This window comes from Lagopus muta, chromosome 15 (genome assembly GCF_023343835.1).
Source record: "Lagopus muta isolate bLagMut1 chromosome 15, bLagMut1 primary, whole genome shotgun sequence".
NCBI lineage: Eukaryota > Metazoa > Chordata > Aves > Galliformes > Phasianidae > Lagopus > Lagopus muta.
In genome coordinates, this window is record NC_064447.1 from 13,478,278 (window position 1) to 13,495,211 (window position 16,934).

Here is a 16,934-nt window from a genome sequence, read left to right on the forward strand (position 1 = left end):
TCCCTTCTGTTTGAATTAACAGCTGGATTTCACAGTGGGAGAAATCCTGCAGTTCTTTCTCAGGCAAAATTCTCACAGTTGGATCTGCCTCCAACTATTGTAATAGGGTGGGAGGGAGCACAGCTTACTTTGTTATTTTATGTTAGCTCTCTGGGTAAAAAAATTCCAATGTTCAGTAGGGCTTGGACCTACCCAGATCTTTAATTTAATGACCTGACGTGCGATGTGAAGGACGTTCCCAGTAGAAGAGAGACAGAGGGTATGCAGGAGGCTCTTTGTGCCTTGCAGTGCAAGCAGCAGCCATGTTCTGGAGAAAGAAGCTGGATGCTGAGGCAGAATAAGGAGGAAGGACCATTTGCTGCTTGAAGGATGCTGCCTTGGAGATGACACATTTTGGCAGACTGTGCATGTAGAGGATGTTGGGTACGAAATGCAGTGTTCATTTTCACACTTGCTGCTTCAATTCCAAAAGTAACTGAATCAAAGTTCATGGGTGTGCAAAGATTTGCACACAGCCCAAAAAACTGAGTCTTTGGAAGTCAAGTTGCTGCAGAGTAACCTGCCATAGTTGCATCAAAATCTTTGATTTATCATGGGAAGTCTTCCTTTAAAAGGATAAATAAATACCTGGGGTCCCTCAGTGAGGCTGTACTTAGCTTATACCCAGACAGAAAACTCTCACCTTTCCCTTTGCAAAGGTATTCATGACCCTAAAAGCACAGGACAAGAGGCTTGCTTTCCCTTTCCAGGCAGCTCCAGCCTTGAGACAGCCAGCATCAGCCCCCAAGGGAAGCACATCTTTTAGGGTTAGGAAATCCAAGGCTCCTGAGTTTCCATTTGCAGCTAAGAAGACCCCTGAAAATGAGGAGTTCAGTCCCACACCACTACCACTGCTCATGTTGTCTGCTGTGCACAACCATCCCAGTGATGGCATCAGTGGTGTGCAGACCCCTACCCTCACCCAGCAAAGAGGGACATTCCTATCAGATTTTTCTCTGGTGATGGCTGTATAGAAGTTGCTGACGGGCTGTAAATGGAGCTGAAGAAATAGCACCAGGCTCAGAGTGCAGGGATAAAAAGAAAAAAATCCTAGACTTTTTCCCCTCTTCCTCAAGAAAAGGTAATTTACGTAAATTTATCCACGACCAGCATATGGCAATAGCTCACAACTTTGTTAATGGAAACCTGGTGATCCATAACACTTGTGTGGGAGACATTTGCTCGGGGGTAATACAATATTAATGTTAATATCAATGATCGATCAGAGGATTTGCAAGAAAGGCATAAAGTATTTAATTATAATTACATCAGGAATGGCTTTGTAATGGCTACGACATTTGAATAAGGTCACGTCTAGCCCTCACCCCTGTTATGTTGTTCTATATTAAATGCCATTCACTTTAAGTGCTGGAAACCTTTCTGGAGTCGTCAGAATATAATACAGTGGGTAAATTGAAATATGTCCCTTCATTTTTTGAAATATGATTGATATCCTTTGCAAAACAAATGTTAACACCTATTGGTACACAAATTTCTTTGATTATATGTTAGAGAAATTCAAGTAAGACAGTCTCTCCTAGCAGGTACTTTACTGTGAGCAGAGGAAATGGCTATTTGTGAATATTAATTCATCTTATTGTAAATGGTTTTGGATCTCCATGGGTACATTTCTGCCTTTCCTAATGCATTTATGCTGCATTGCTTAGCAGCCATAACAGTTCCTCCATTGGGCAGCACTCTGTGCTCCTCTGGGTGAGACGTGTGCTCGGTAGGAACTTTTGCTGTCATTTACCTTTGGCTAAAAGCAGGAACAAAGAACAAATAGTAAGAAACATTTGCACACGTCATGGAAATAAGAGATATTTCGAATGCAGTGCTGATGTCTAGGATAACTATCAGCCAAGCAGCAGCACTGCCACGTTTAAAACAATCCAGGAAAAGAGATGAGTGTAAAGAGTGAATACACAGCTGTGGGGAGGAAGCACACGTACCACCATGGAGTGCATGCAGACACTGAAGTACCCATGAGGGCACACTTCCCAGACCTCCATACTGCCATGTGTGCCAAGGGAACAACATCTCACCTCTCTTCAGATGACAGTCCATCTACCTGTGATCCTAGAGATTTTCCAACGTTGGTGTACACAGCACATGGGCCAGTCTAACCCTACATGCTGTGTGTTCAGATAGCAGCCAAGGTCAAGTGTGGATTCACAGGGGACTGAGAGCTCCCTTTGGAGGCACGGTTTGGTCACAAGAAGTCACGCCTTGGACGTTCAGAAGACATGCAGCAATGAGACTTTGACATCATTTCCCATTTGGCCATTTTTTGAAGAAGCAAAGACTTTGGTGTGCCACAGCAGCGGCTGAAGACAGCAAGTTGTCTACTTTTCCAAAAAACAAAAAAAACAAAAAACAAAAAACAACCAAGCATTTATTACCAATCGGTGTGAAATACTGCAGGTGGTGAATTGTGAGCAGGCGGCAGGACTTCCAGCAGCAGGGCTACATACATCATGCATTTTTACAACATTTAAGTGCAGTGATATCGCTCCCTTTCTCAATAACAATATATAAGAATTTATAGTATAAATGTACAATATATATTAGACACAATGTAAAATAACTTAGTGAACTGTCAAAGCTTCTGCATAAAAATTCAAGTCATGCCTGAGCATACCTCTGGAACAATTTACTCAGTCTTATCTCGTATACCTTCATTTTGTTCATGTTGCAAAGATAACTTTATCTCTCTACATAACTGCTGAAAACCACCAGAACCCTTGTCTGCTTTTTTGCCTTCCTTAGGCCATGTTTCTGGTTGCCAAAACCAAGGCTTTGTGGCATCTCTGCTGATGCTGCCATTCGGTACCAGGAAATGATTTCTTATGGACGACTTACATAAGAACAAGTTCCTAAATGCCATGTAGAGTTCAGCGTCGTCCTTCAGGTTCTGTTCTGAAACATCCCACAGTGTGTAAATGGTGCTGGAATGGTTTTCATTAGGAATGGAGATCAGGAGCTACCGTGGCTCTCTGTGCATAGTTCAGCTCACCAGCCTTCCTGAAATCCCATCAGGTACCACTTTGTCAATTGCTAGCAAGAAGGATCGATAGAAATCTTTTTAGTAGGAATATACAACTTGTCTCAGAGCAGATAAGTGGGATTCTGGCTGTGGCTGACACAGAATGCAGCTTCTTGCAACCCCAGGTCTCCCTTCGTACTTGCTAGACAAAATGTGGCTAAGGGCTTTCCTGCAGCATCTGGAGACATTTGCTGGTAGTATGAGGGAGAGGGGAATTTCTGTTTTTAAATCAAGGCATGAGGAGACCCTATGCCTCTGTCACATCATCTATTGGTGTCTGCCAGTATTCAACAGCCTCACAACCAGCCTTCATGTGCTTAGCCTGAACACAGCTTCTACACTTTGAACAATTCTGCTCTGAACATCAACAAAAATATACTTTAAACACATATTAATAGCTATATTTACAAAATAACAATGAATTAAAGCTGCATAGTACACAACAGTTTGGGATGTGATGCTAAAATCAAAATTCAGAGAAGACAGACTGATTTCCTGTGATTCATTTTAAGAAAACAAATCCTCACCCCCACCCCATTACATTCTTAGCCAGTGTAGATCAACAGAATTACGCCGTTGCGGATCTGCTCAAGAGCTGAGCTGTAAATTTCAGAGGAATTAACCCAAATTTCCACCAGTGAAAGTGGAATCAAATTCGCTTTGTCTCTAAGAAAGCACTGGGTGTGGAGTGAGTCTGTTCTGTCAGATCCTGCTTGGAAAAGGAAACTCTCTGTGGTGGTGGATGGTGTCTGTGATAGTTCAGAAAACAAAGTCAGGGTACGATGAATTTCAGCGTGGCAAAAACTGATACTGGTGACAGTTATCTGTACTTCAAGCCCAGCACAGCTCTTTGGGTACAGACAGAGAAGGGAAAACACCTTCTGAATGTTGTTCAGGAGGAGGAGGCGGACAGCTGATGGCAGTGATGTCAGCCTGCACTGCAACCCAGACTTCGTTACCGTGGATAAATAACTTCACATTGTCCAGAGCTGGAGATTGATCTGCTGGGCCTCCAGTAGGTGGTATTTGTTTTCTTGCATATTATATTGAGATCTCAAGACAGGCAAAGGGTCGGGGGCTGAAAGAATGTAATCGATGCTGAATTTTATTTCAGAATCCGATTTTGCTAAGGAGGAACTGCTCAGGCTCTGCCTGCTGGCTGTGCTGTTTGGAGCAAACCCACGGGGCTCCAGTAGTCTTGGTTCTGAGCCAATTCTTTCATGTATGCTTTCAGAAGAGGAAGTGCTGTTTAAAGCAGAGTCCGTAGGAGATGTATCAGGGGACGAAGACCCTTTCCCTCTGCTTGATCTTTGCTCTTTATGTTCCTTTTTCATGTTCCTCCTCCTCCGCCTTCTCCGGTAATTCCCATTTTCAAAGAGATCCAGCATGGATTCGCATCCCGTTGCAAAGCTCCAATAGTTTCCTTTCCCCTTCTCATTCCCTTCTGTTCTGGGAACCTGTATTTATTTAAAGGCAGTTCAGTATTTGTATGTGTTACAGATGTTGCTGCTAAACATCTGCATTCATTTACATTCAAGAATGGTGTAAACACATATGACAAGACTTCTAAGCCTATTCTGTTTCATTATATGACTAGGATGCAAGCTCCAGCCTCTTCTGTTTGTTATCTATTAGCAGGCATCAGACGGGGATATACTCTTTATCTCTGCAATTGACAGCCTAGGGAGATTTAAGTGATTTGTGGCTCAGCTGTTCGTTTTCCTTCCTTCCTAGTGATGAGACTATTCCTGAATAATTTTTTTAGCCATGCACACGTTTTGTATGTAAATGCACAGTTACGGGTCTTACCTTTACAAAACAACTGTTTAGTGATAAGTTATGCCGGATGGAGTTCTGCCAGGCTCTTTGATTCGATCTGTAGTAAGGAAATTTCTTCATTATGAAGTCATAAATGCCAGAGAGGGTGACTTTATTTGAAGGACTTTGCTGGATGGCCATTGCAATTAAGGCAATGTAGCTGAAAAAAAGGAAAACTGCAGTTACACCATCTCCTCACCCCTACACTGTTATTAGGACCACACAGGTATGTGTGTGTCCATGATTCTGCTACCAAGAGTTCTTCTTTTCTGCACTGTGACCCGAGATGTCCCAGGATGAGTCCTGAGAGCAGTCACTGCAGTAACCAGCTCGAGAAGCAGGCAGCAATTCCAGGCAACTGAGTCCCTGAGGGTTAAAGGAAGATCACCCACCTCCTGAACCCCATCAGAAAAGTTTCTGTGAGACAAAAGGCTGCAGAGAAACCCCTCACCAGAGCCTTGCCTGCTCGAGACATGGACCTCAGCTGCCCCAACAGCACCCACCACACTTCTCCCCACCACACTGGGCACTATCTGCATCTCACTCCCCTGCTGGCATGCTGCACATCTCAATCCCCTTCTCCCAGGGCTCCCGGAGGTCAGTGGAGACCCTTTGAGCTTTGGTGGCTCAGCACTGTGACCCCACAGGAGACAAAACAAACCTTGAGCACTTCAAACACAGGAAGGGGGAAATGTGCCCACCATGGCCCCAACCCCACCACGCACACCTGGGATGAGGAACCCCACTGCCCCACACGCTCTGATCTCACCATCCCACAGCTCAGTAACCCTCCCCAGGGCTGGGGGACTTGGAGAAACTTCCTCTTACCTATATGCCGGTCTGGTGAATTTCTTTTCTTCGTCAGAACTACAGGTAGGGTAATCATCACCATCATAATTAAAGCAGTTATAGGGGTACTGCGTGTTGTCAAACATCGTTCTGCTCCTTGCTCAGCTCCTGTGGAGTGAGAGAGATGGAGTGATGTTTCTCAGAGCGTGGGCTCCCTCCTCCCTTCTTCCCTCCCCTCTGTCTGCCTCGTTCCCTCTCTCCCCCCTCCTCACTCTCCCTCTCCTCCATACACACACACACACACACACACACTCTCCCTGTTGGGGTGGGGACTGTTTTTGCAATTCTCTCGTCCCAGACAGCCCGTCTGTTAGGATATAATTATTTTATTTTTTATTCTGGGGGGATGCAGGGGGGGTGAAGGGGGTGTTGCTGTTATTGCTGCTCTCACCTCCAATGGGGCTGCAGAGCCAGGCTGGAGCTGCAGAGCTGGGGTGACCCATTGCACTGGGCTGTGCCTGCCGGTAGCCAGCAGCTCGCTGGGTGGTCTGGGTTGGAGTGGGGCCACTGCTTCCCCCGCCACATCCCAACGTGACAAAAGCAAACAGCATGCTGCTAATAAATCGTGCTTCAAGGTCCCTGCTTGGAAATTCAACTTTGAGAGCAGAGTCCCGCTGCGGCCCCCCAGTCCTCTCCCTTTGGCTTTTCTCTCCCCCCAGCAAAGAGGGGTGCCTTCCTTTTTATTTATTTCTGGAAACTGGACGTACGATGAGCAGGCGATCCTTGCGCTCGTCCCGATCTGCAGTCTATAATGCGGTATAATGGACATAAATTATATTTCCGTGACTAAAGGAAAATGTGTATGTTCAAAGAGAGGAGAACAGAGGGATACGAGGGACTACTGTCAAGCAGGAAAGTAAAAGGAAAATAGCTGTAGGCAGGAGAGCTGCCTGTGTGGGCTTTGATCTGAAGGATGAATTAGACTAATAGCCCTGTGTGTTGGCATCCAATACTGTAACAATTTAATAGTTTTTCAATGCTTTGGAGTGTTTTCCAACAAGTGATGTAAACTGAAGACATCACACGCCATTTCAGAGGGAGCTAAGAAGGTGTATGCCACATGATAATTAAATTATTTGAAGACAGCTCTGTCCTGGGAGAAAACGGGTATTGGAAAAGAGAAAGCAAATTGGTGTGCAGAGAGTTGTGCGGATCGAAACATAAAGGCAGAACCACTAGCAATGCAACTGTGTTTTCTATAGCATCCTTCATACAAAGTATGTCCCCAAACCCCTGTTGGAGTTAAAGGATACAATTAGAGGAAAATTCAACCAAATGATAAAGAGCCCTTCAAAGTGACGTTTAAGGGGCTCCTGGGGTTTTGGCAAAGATAGACATAAGAAAGCTTTTTCTGTGGAACGCAACAACGCAATACAGCAGGGAGTAGGGAGAAATATATGGCATGAAAAAATAGATAGAAGAGGTGCTTTCTGAGGAAGACGAGGCCAAGCAGAGAAATCCAAAACAAAAAATTGCCTTCACTCTAAAATACATCAGTGGGCATATGCATGAAGCATGCACTGCAGAGGAGGTCTTAATACAAAGGGTCAGCGACTGCTGCCCAAGGCACAAGCAGGGCTTTAATACTGAGTAAGATGGAGCAGGTTCAGTGATGAAGAACGAAATATGCAATGTCTGATCTTCATTCATACTCTGTCCAGATGGACTGAAAAGATTTAAATAAAGAAACTGGTGGGCTGTGGACTTGGGAAGGTTTTCTTGCAGTGTAGCAGCCCTCCTCGAGACGAACACACATCCACGTGGATTTGTAGCAGTGGTTCTTCACTTGGGGATGGTTTTACCTCTCTGACATTCCCATGACACAAGGATTGTGGTTTCTGATTTATAATAACCTTTGAAAAGGAGTGCTGGGGTAGCTGCTCTTGTTTTATACAGCCTGCTGGTACCCTTCATTAAACTCTTAGATACTCCATGACACTTGCTTTGGTGAGAAAGTCAGGCTGTGCATTTGGACCAAAACCTTCATGTACTTAGCAGGAGTGTGTAGCAGGGGAACTTTTCTGTAAAGGGAGTGACAGCAAATGAAAGCAATGTCATTCTTTCAGTAATGTGATGTACCTCCTTTTCTGCCTGTTCTTAGCTTAGTGAGTGCAGTCAGCTCACCCCTGCCTGGCACATCTGTAACGTGCACCACCGTAACAGTTAGCCCTGTCCTGTGCCGCAGCTCATGGCCATCATCTGCCTCATCCTTTGCTGTGGAAGAAAACCTTTTGGCTAACTTTGTGCCTCAGAGACTGCTCTGTGGCTCTACGTCCAGCAAATGGCTTTGATGTGCCATGGGAACCAGTGCTGGTGCCTCTGGAGAGCATCTCAGGAGCGACACCGAGGGGGGTGGAGCAGGGCACAATGGCTACAGACACAATGAAACCTCTGCCCATGCCATCTGTGTATTTTTTTAAAGCCTGCAGACTGATGTTTTATTCCCAAGAGAATGTTTATGGTCCAATTACACTCCTTGAGAATAATACTCATAAAGAATTGCCAACGTGCTCTTGTGGGCGCCGTGGTTGTGCTGGCAGGTGCTGTGCTTACGGTGGCGAAACGTTGTACGAAAGCTTTTTCCCAGCATCTGTGTGGCCGTTATAGTTTAACTAGAAGAACTGTAACTCATCGCTGTCGTTACCATAAAAGCATAATTTTGCCAGGCTAGGGTTTCCTTGTGCTGTATATTTTCAAAACACAAAGCCGTAAACCATTTGATTTGAGCTCGTAAATCGGTAATAAAAACACAGTGAATGATTTGCCTATTTCTTTTTTTCTTTTTAATGTCGATATTAAAAAGTTATCTGCAATTTTTGTAATTATGATACAGATTACAAAAATTGTGCATGGAATGCAGGCTGGCCGTAAATCAAAGAGGGCTGATTTACCCTTCATTTTAGCTGCTTAGTGTAACAGTGGGTACTTCAGTGTCTAGGAATGCATGCTGCCATCCCATGCCTCTCACTGGGCATTGCCCAGCATTACACCTTCCATTGTTTCACCTCTGAAGTGGGCCCCAGAGCTGGCTGCAGTGCAGGGTTTTATCCCAGACATCTTCATTTCAATGGAAGCATGGTGTGGCCTTCAGCAGCTTCTTGGATTAATCAGTGCTATCCTATATCACCAGAAAACTGCTTCCTTTGGAGTGCCAAATCCATAAGTCTTGCAAAGAAAGAAGAGGATGTGGCAATTAAGGCAGCCGTCATAACTCTGCAAGTTGCTCTGCTATGGGATGAGGAGGAGATTCCCGTGGACTCGGCTGGGGCTGCGGTTGTGGTGGCACCTGACAGCCCAAAGAAGAGCTCTGACACTCAACTCAGTGGTGACCACTTCTAAGAAGAGCCGAGTCGTGCCACACTGCACAGCCCCGTTTCCTACACTGCTCTCCATTTCACCCATGTTCATCTGCTGACTTGCTCTCCTTTCTCCTTGTCCTTCATGTGACTGAATAGAACTTCATGGAAATACAGTTTGCACCACAGTTTGCAATTTTCTGCTGGGGCTCAGCAAGGATTGTTTATGATTACTAGAGAGAGAGTTATTTGGAGAAGCATTCTTCATCTGCATGCTTTCTAGCTGCAGCACTGGAAACTGGTGTGCATAAAACACAACATAGGTTTCTACCAAACAGGAATATGGATAAGAATCCTCGGCTGACAATTCATCACATTAGCATTAGTAATAAGAGAGCAGCTATCTAAACTAGCTCAGATATATTATTTCTGCCTTAGGTAGATGCAGAGATTCACAAGATAAATGTGAAAATCTATTCCTGGGGATGCTGAGTGTCTTTTCATAGCAAAAACTAAGAACAGAACCGTTTAAAGAGTGAAAAGCTTTTTGTCATACCTGCTTCTGGTTTGGGACTTTTGGTCAAAAAAGCAATACTGTCAGGAATTCCATCCAACCTGAGGGCTTCCCATGGTCCTGTGATGTCCTGTGTGCAGCCAAGATGCCCCACATCAGTTGCCATGCTTGGAGGAGATGATGCATGAAGTGCTGGCTTCCTGGAGGGGCTGATCACAGAGTGGGTCAGCTGTGAGTGCCATTACAGGAATCAGCACTGCTTGTGTTATTTGCTCCTTTTCTCCCATAGGGTCATGGTTTTAAAGGTAATGGAGAGAAATGGTAAGCAAATCTCAAGTTGTAGCTGTTTATTATATGAAGTTGTTGAATTTTTTGTGGACTTATGTTCTGCTTAAAAGCAGAAACGAAAGGCAGAAGAATAAAAGATCTAAAAAATATTTTTTTCTTAAAATGTATTTCCAGGTTGATCAGAATGGGTTGGGTTTACCTAAAAAGATTTCACAATACCCCAAACCAGAGATACTCCATCCCCACTTTGACCAGGACATCTCTATAGGAGAGATGATGCTGCTTAAAAGGCTGCATAGGAGTTTCTGTATTTGATACAGATACACGAGAGATGTTCAGATTTTGACTGTTCGTGGTTTGGTATTCTCCTTCTCAGTGACACAAAATAAAATCCACCTCTTTGACTCTGCAAATAGATGGGATAAAGCACAGTGAGGATGAGCAAGGCTGCACGGGAGACCTGGCCTTCATGCTGGCAGCTTTGTTCCTCCCTCAGCTGTGAAAGACTCACTGATCCGTGAGACTTTTGGAGACAAGAGGGGAGAACTGGAGGATTAGCAGAAGGGATAAATCACGAGGTGATGCCTATTCTTTGCAGCACGGTGCACCTCTCGCACTGGCACGACGCTCACGCCTTGACACAGCCTACACTTGCTTACCAAAAATGGACATTCTCTTGGCACAGCTGCCATAGCTCATCCATCTTTGGTCATTTCTCATTTCAGCTATGTACAAAATCATTTGGCTATAGGCCTCACTTCATGCGTTGTTTGAATTCTGCACCAGACACAGCTAATAGCTCAGGCCAGGAAACTTGTTCCAGATGTTAATTAACTCCCCTCTGCATTAACTGGAATCACACAATTAAGGCCTGATTATTTATAAAATCATTTTATCGAGAGAACGATGGGAATGAACACAAACATCTTGGCTCACACTTCCACACAAATGTCCATGTGCTGCTGAATTGAGGAAACTGGCACCAGTTGTCCCACACATTCATTTTCAGCCATCGTCATTACTGCAGAGGATAAAGGACAACAGTCAGCCAGGCACAGAGGAGCAGTGCTGAGGAGAAGAAGCTAATTCCCAGCTGAGATGAAGTTTACTACTGGTATGCCAGAGGATGTCAAAGATGTCTCTTAAATATTCCATAGGCCATGGATCTCTCGTGCACTCGTAAATCCAAAGGACAGAACAGTCTCATTTTACCCAGCCACAAATGGCAATGTTTAAGGGTTTGGTAGCCACCTAGGGGCTGGCCACTGTGTGATGTTTTCTGTTCTCTACCACATGCCTCTTTGTTTAAGGGGCTTTCTGGGGGTTGCACAAGCACTTAACAGCTCCATGAGACAGCAAATTCAAACTGGTTCAAAGTCAGCTCTCCCATCAGCCTTGCATACAGCTTGGAGTCAGAATCCATGATTTTTTATTATGTGGTGCTGCAAAATGGACAAATGCAAGGCTTTCTGCAAGGAGATGCAAACAGGTTTTGCCATAATTGGCTGAATGCACGTGGCCTTGTAAGAGCAAAAGTAACAACATGGCAATGCAGGTTGCCAGCTTCTTGGAAGATGTGCATAAATTCTCTGGGAGCTGCATGAAGAATCCTGGAGCCATGCAGATCAAACTGGCGGGAGAAGAGTAACTGGAACCTGGGTCTTAATGCTGTAGCTGGAGAAGGGGATGGCAGCCAGGGGCTGTCCAGCTATCTATTCCTTCAGGTATTTTCTAATTTCTCCATAAGGTGTAACCTGTGGCTGCATAAAACTTCTAGAACATTCCAGTTTTCTCCAAAGCCCATCTTTAAAATGGGATCATGCCTTGTAAACTCTCTCCTACATCTCTGTTGCCAAATGGTGATAATATTTGTCCGTGATCAATATGATTTCTTTTTTTCCCATAGAAAACGCATCCCTCCTAACTCTCAGATATGATTCAAAGTCTTTTTCCCTGTAAGTACGTTCAGCCATCAAGGTTTTTCTTTCCTTAATCCTGAAAGAAAAAAAAAAAAAAGTAAATATATTTTGATAATCCCAGTTAAACTACTCTCTTTCATTCCAGGACAAACACTTGACTGCTAATGTGTCAGGGACATCTGATTACATTTCCCACAATGCCAGACATAAGCCTTCTTTTCTTCCTGAGTTAGAATAATCATTCAAAGTTCAGCATTTATCATCCTTGGAGTATTTGGCAATCTATCACATGAAAGAGAGTCTCAGTGGAGGGCCACTGGCTAACACTGTGTTTTGAGGTTTCTGCTGATAGCTCCTTAAAGAGGTGTAAGCTCCCTTCTTGCTTTCCCAGCCTTTTCATCTTGTGAGAGGCTTCCTGATGCTTGCAGTGGAGTCTAAAGAGAAATAAGCTTTGATCTCTGTCTCCTGAAGTGCTTTCTCACCATCGGTGCAGTTCCAGGTGAAAATATTTGGAGTGCCAAGCTACTGGCTCTGGCTCTGTTGCTGATAGGAAGGTGGGAAATTAATGACAATCCGTTGGCAAAGTCGCATTCTGTTTGAATTGATTGTGTTAAAAATGATGTATAGATAGCTAAAAGAAAAAAAAACCACCAGCTCTGATTTTGCTTCCTCCCATGGATTTTTGACCTCAGAGAACCTTTCTTTATCAACATTTCAGTTTGATCATTTTGAAAAGCCTTTGGGATTTCAAAGCGTCCGTAGCCCAATTGTAGCACCAGAAACTTTCCTCTTTCCTTATGCTCAGTGGGAAGGTCCTTCCTCTGGTGAACAGAACTTAACCAAATGACAGCTCTGAGACACTGGGCACTGAATGGAATGAATCCTTCTCATTCATCAGGCCACAGTGCTTTCAGGTGTATGTAAATAAATTCTCAGTTTACCACGTTTTGATTGAAAGCTGAAGATTGTGCTATGCTATGTGAGAGTCAAATCATGTGCATCTTCTAACTGGCTTCTGCAGCTGCCTGTTAGACTGGATACATAAGATGATGGACTGTTATTTACAACTTACCTCTACATTGATGACTATTTGGGAGCGCAGTTTATTTTTCTTTTGCCTCTTGCCTATTTTCCAAGTTGTTCATCAGTTCTTACAAATAACTCTCAGGACTTCGGGATTCAGAAATACTGGTTACAATGCACATGCCATAAGTCCATCTGGGATTGCAGACCCTGCTGTTATAATGGCCTCCAGCAGGAGCTGTGATGTAGACTGCAGTCCATGACGGGGTGATCAGTGGTGCAGGTGAGACACCAGGATGATTTCAGCCATTCTTTCTCTGCAGCTTTCTGTCAGTCTTAACCAATTAATGTACTTCCTTTCTTTCTTATCTCTCCAATGCAAGGCCATTTGGAAAAAAAGAGACACAACCACAAAAAGGAATTTCTGTGCTTTGATCCTCACCTGGCCCTCAAAGCAGGTGCTCCTATAGCCCAACACCCAGCACTGATCTGAAAGGAAGCAGTGATACAAGAGTGGCGGTTATTCTGCTTCATGTCCCAACGAAACCACACTGCATGTGCTAAAAAAAACCAGCAGAGATCAGCAGTAGAAGCATCCTCCCATGTCAGCTGCCTTTTCCACCGCAGACAGCAAACAAGCACAGTGTTTGCTGACAAAGCTGGGCCTGGTGATGCTCAGCGTTATTTTTTTGGCATCCTTGGCAAAGGCTTGAAGCAGCACCTACCTGATGGGCTCTGAGCTGCTAAAGGCAATTTACACTGCAGGAGCAAACCAGAAGCAATCTTGAAAGTCACTCAGATATAGAGACATGCACTAGCACTGACAAAGTTTCCCAATCAGAATCAAGATGGAGCTATATTTTCTAGGAAGCAGGATGCAACGTAGCCATATGATCACTTAAGTAAGTCGAGAATCCTATTCTGGCAAGTACTGCAGAGCTATCTGCTGGCAGTGCATCGCGTAGGCTGAGAAACTGGAGCATGGAGGTTTTACAGGTCACACATTCTGAGCATTCTGCAATAACTGTGTCTGGGGAGACAACACTTCTTTCTGTCCATTTAGCTTAATAAATCAAAATCAGGCACCAGTATCGTGGGACGGCTATCTGAGTAAGAAGTTCATATTCGCGTTTTGAAATAGAACAATATAGAAATTTTGGATCCCAGTGACTGTAAATTTGAAGCATGCAGCATTCATCTCTGTCCTTTTTATGGCTGAAGGCCTCTGTATCTCTTGCTAGCTTTTGTGGGGAAAATTTCTTCTAAAAAACGTCATTGCAACTATTTATGTCTGTTTGTTTGGTATGGGGTTGAACAGCACCAAGCAGAAAGCTGGAGATGTATTTAGATTCCTTTCTCTGGAAGACGGGTGGGGATGGACATGTTCTTGATTAAAAGTGGGAGTTGGGAAGATTGTATCCCAAGGTTATTTTTGGTTGCTGGAGTCTGGATCTAAAGCTTGTCGCCTGGCTCCAAACCCTACATGTTCATATCTGATTTGGCCAATTTGGAATTGAATCTGTTTTTAGAAGTAAAGGAGAGCAACTGTTTGCAGGTTTTAAGGGATGTCCCCAGATTTCTTCAGGACAGGGCAAGGGCTTTGAGGCCATCTGGATCTCACAAATGTATCTGACCTGTTGCCAGATAAGGGGTAGACTGGGAAACCTCCAAGCTTCCTAGGGGTGTCCAGGAATGGAGGCTTTGGTGTAAGAACACCCATACGAAATGATTTTGCATCACATTTCTGTGCTGTGGCATCAGCTTCCCTGTTGGAGAGTGCTCAGTGGGATGAGCTGTGTCATGATGGGGGAAGAGATGGGAGGCGAGATGCTGGAACAGGAATGAGGGGTTGCTGGGATGGACCTTGGAGCTTCACATCTGCTCCTCTCTGTCTGCACTGGGGAAGGCAATCCACAGGTGCTGTGGGAGGTAGAACGTGGCATTTATGAGTGATTTTCCATTCAGGGTTATTTAACGTGATTCAAAGGGGCAGAACCAATTATACTGTTCAATACTCAGAAGGAAGTAATGACTTGTCAATCCTGGAGACACTAATCCTGAGCAGATAATGAACACACTTGCCTTACATGAGGCCACCCACAGCAATTTGACTTGGAATTGCAATGACAAAGTGCGTTTTCACTATGAAATGCCCCAGCTGGGGCTCAGCTGCATCCTGGAGCATGGCACCAGGGTGATCCCAGAGGAGAGCCAGGATCTGTTGGTTCACTGAGACCAGGCAAAGGGAAGGACTGCAAATCCTCCACTCTGCTCTGGGCAGCAGAGGGCTTCCTGTTGATTTACCCCTGCTTATCTGGGAGACCAGACTCCTGCTGGTTTGACTGAGAGGAGAGCCCAGGATGTGGCAGACTGGGAAGAGGAGTGGTTCCCTCTGCAGCCATGCCTTGCTACATATTTCTACAGGGTCAGCTGCTGCTCCTTGCCTGGGATGACAATTTCCTTTAATCCCCTGAGGCAGGACCCAAGATGCTGCCTGCATGGTTCCATTACCCAGCAGTTCCTCCCACAGCTGTGCAGCACCTCACAGCTCTCAGTTAAAGCAACAAAGCAGCAATATTCAGTCATTTTAAACAGCAAATGGTCAGTCGTTTTTAAAAAGGAAGCAAAGGGAAGAAAACAAGAGAGAAGGCTGCACATGGCATATAGTATAAATGTTTATTATTGGTTAAGGGTTGACCACGCTAGCAAAGATCCTTAAGAGCTGCCTGATGCTAATGAGGCAGGGAATGTTTCCTCCTGCAATGATGAGCGCACAGCTCCTTGCTTTGGTGTGCTTTCACAGCATTTACACAGCGCCAGAAAAACATTTGCAGCAGCATATGTTTCTGCAGAGCAGCTTCAGCTGCAGTGAGAAGGCAGTGGGGACACAGAAACGTTTCCTATAGGGTGGGATGTGGAAACATCTGTGCAGCATGGGCGCTCCAAGGGGAGGCTGAGCGCGGGGCTGGGTGATGTTGCTGCTGCCCTCTAGATGGTGCAGTCTGATAAAAAATTTGAGAATAAAACCAGCTTGCTGTGACTGGGGGCTCTCCGACTTTTTCTGGGCAGAAGTTTCTAATTGCATTTGCAGGAAGGCATATCGCCAGTGACAGAGAAGTGGAACGCTGCAGTGCTGCTAATTCCCTTAACTGTTGGGACGAAGGCCAGATCCATGGCAATATATGCATATTTTCTGTAACCCGGTGCACTGCACTGTATTGTGCCTTGAACTACTCTGCACGTTAAGTTTATTCCTAGGCCATTATTTTTATTTTTTAACCCAGCAGTCTGTGCCAGGAAATGCAGCGCATTTCAGAGGTCAGACTGGGAAATATCACAGAGCTGAGTAAGAAAGCTGGTTTAATGGTTTTCAGTATTTACAGCTCAGAACCACAAATTCCTGACTGCAAATTTGTACTGAACAATGCCAGTAGTGTCTGTGCTGTGCTGCAAAGGAGATATCGGACCGAGCTGACCACTGTCAAGTGAAACTGATTGAAAAGAAGTATGAAGAAAAGAAAACGTGGAAGAAACTCCTATTGGCAATCCTTAATAAGTGAAAACTCATGCAGAGAAATCTATTTGAGGCAGAGGGGAGCAATTTGATGTGAGCCACCTTTTGATTCATGATGGAACAAAGGCACCAGGAGAGTGAAAGAAGAAACATAAACTACAAGAGAAAGAGAGTGTGTATGATGGGCAGCGGCCAACACAAACTGGAAATCATTTGGTTCTCAAAATGAATGTGAGTGGAAGATATACAACTGCAAAGCCAGAGCGGGAAAGGTTATGGAAAATAAAAGGGAGATTTGTTTTTCGGCAGCATATATCCTAGCAACATCACAGTCCTAATATTAGGTGGAGATACTGAAGCTGACAGAGCCATGGGAAAGGGAGAGGTATCCAGTCTCTGTGTGGAAAGCAGCTCTCTTCTCACATCAAACTCTCACATGAGTTTGGCTGGTACCTCCACGTCTGTATAGCTATGAAAATGTTAAACATTTTCTGCCAGTGCAAAAATCAGACTGGACTCCAACCATCCCTATGTGTCCCAGGAGAACGGGCCAAAGAAGTCTCTGGTTCATGAAAATTCATTTTGGGTAGTTTGAATGAGGCAAAGCCTGGGACTGGAAGGATGCTAC

At 44.6% G+C, this 16,934-nt stretch overlaps 1 protein-coding gene across 4 annotated transcripts; it reads right to left on the minus strand.

The window, feature by feature from the left end:
* Positions 1-1,379: 1,379 nt before the first annotated feature.
* FOXL3 (forkhead box L3) lies at positions 1,380-6,251 on the minus strand. 4 transcript variants are annotated; one of them, XM_048961708.1, is made up of 4 exons: positions 6,144-6,251; positions 5,732-5,860; positions 4,895-5,063; positions 1,380-4,542 (listed from the first exon to the last, which is right to left on the minus strand). In XM_048961708.1, exons 2-4 carry the CDS (start codon positions 5,836-5,838, stop codon positions 4,060-4,062), a joined length of 759 nt encoding a protein of 252 aa, XP_048817665.1. In that variant the 5' UTR covers positions 5,839-5,860; positions 6,144-6,251; the 3' UTR covers positions 1,380-4,059. The 4 variants fall into 4 exon arrangements, with proteins under 4 accessions (XP_048817665.1, XP_048817666.1, XP_048817668.1 ...); XM_048961709.1 differs by lacking the exon at positions 6,144-6,251 and adding an exon at positions 6,001-6,087; XM_048961711.1 differs by lacking the exon at positions 6,144-6,251 and adding an exon at positions 6,005-6,024.
* Between the last annotated feature and the right edge of the window lie 10,683 nt (positions 6,252-16,934).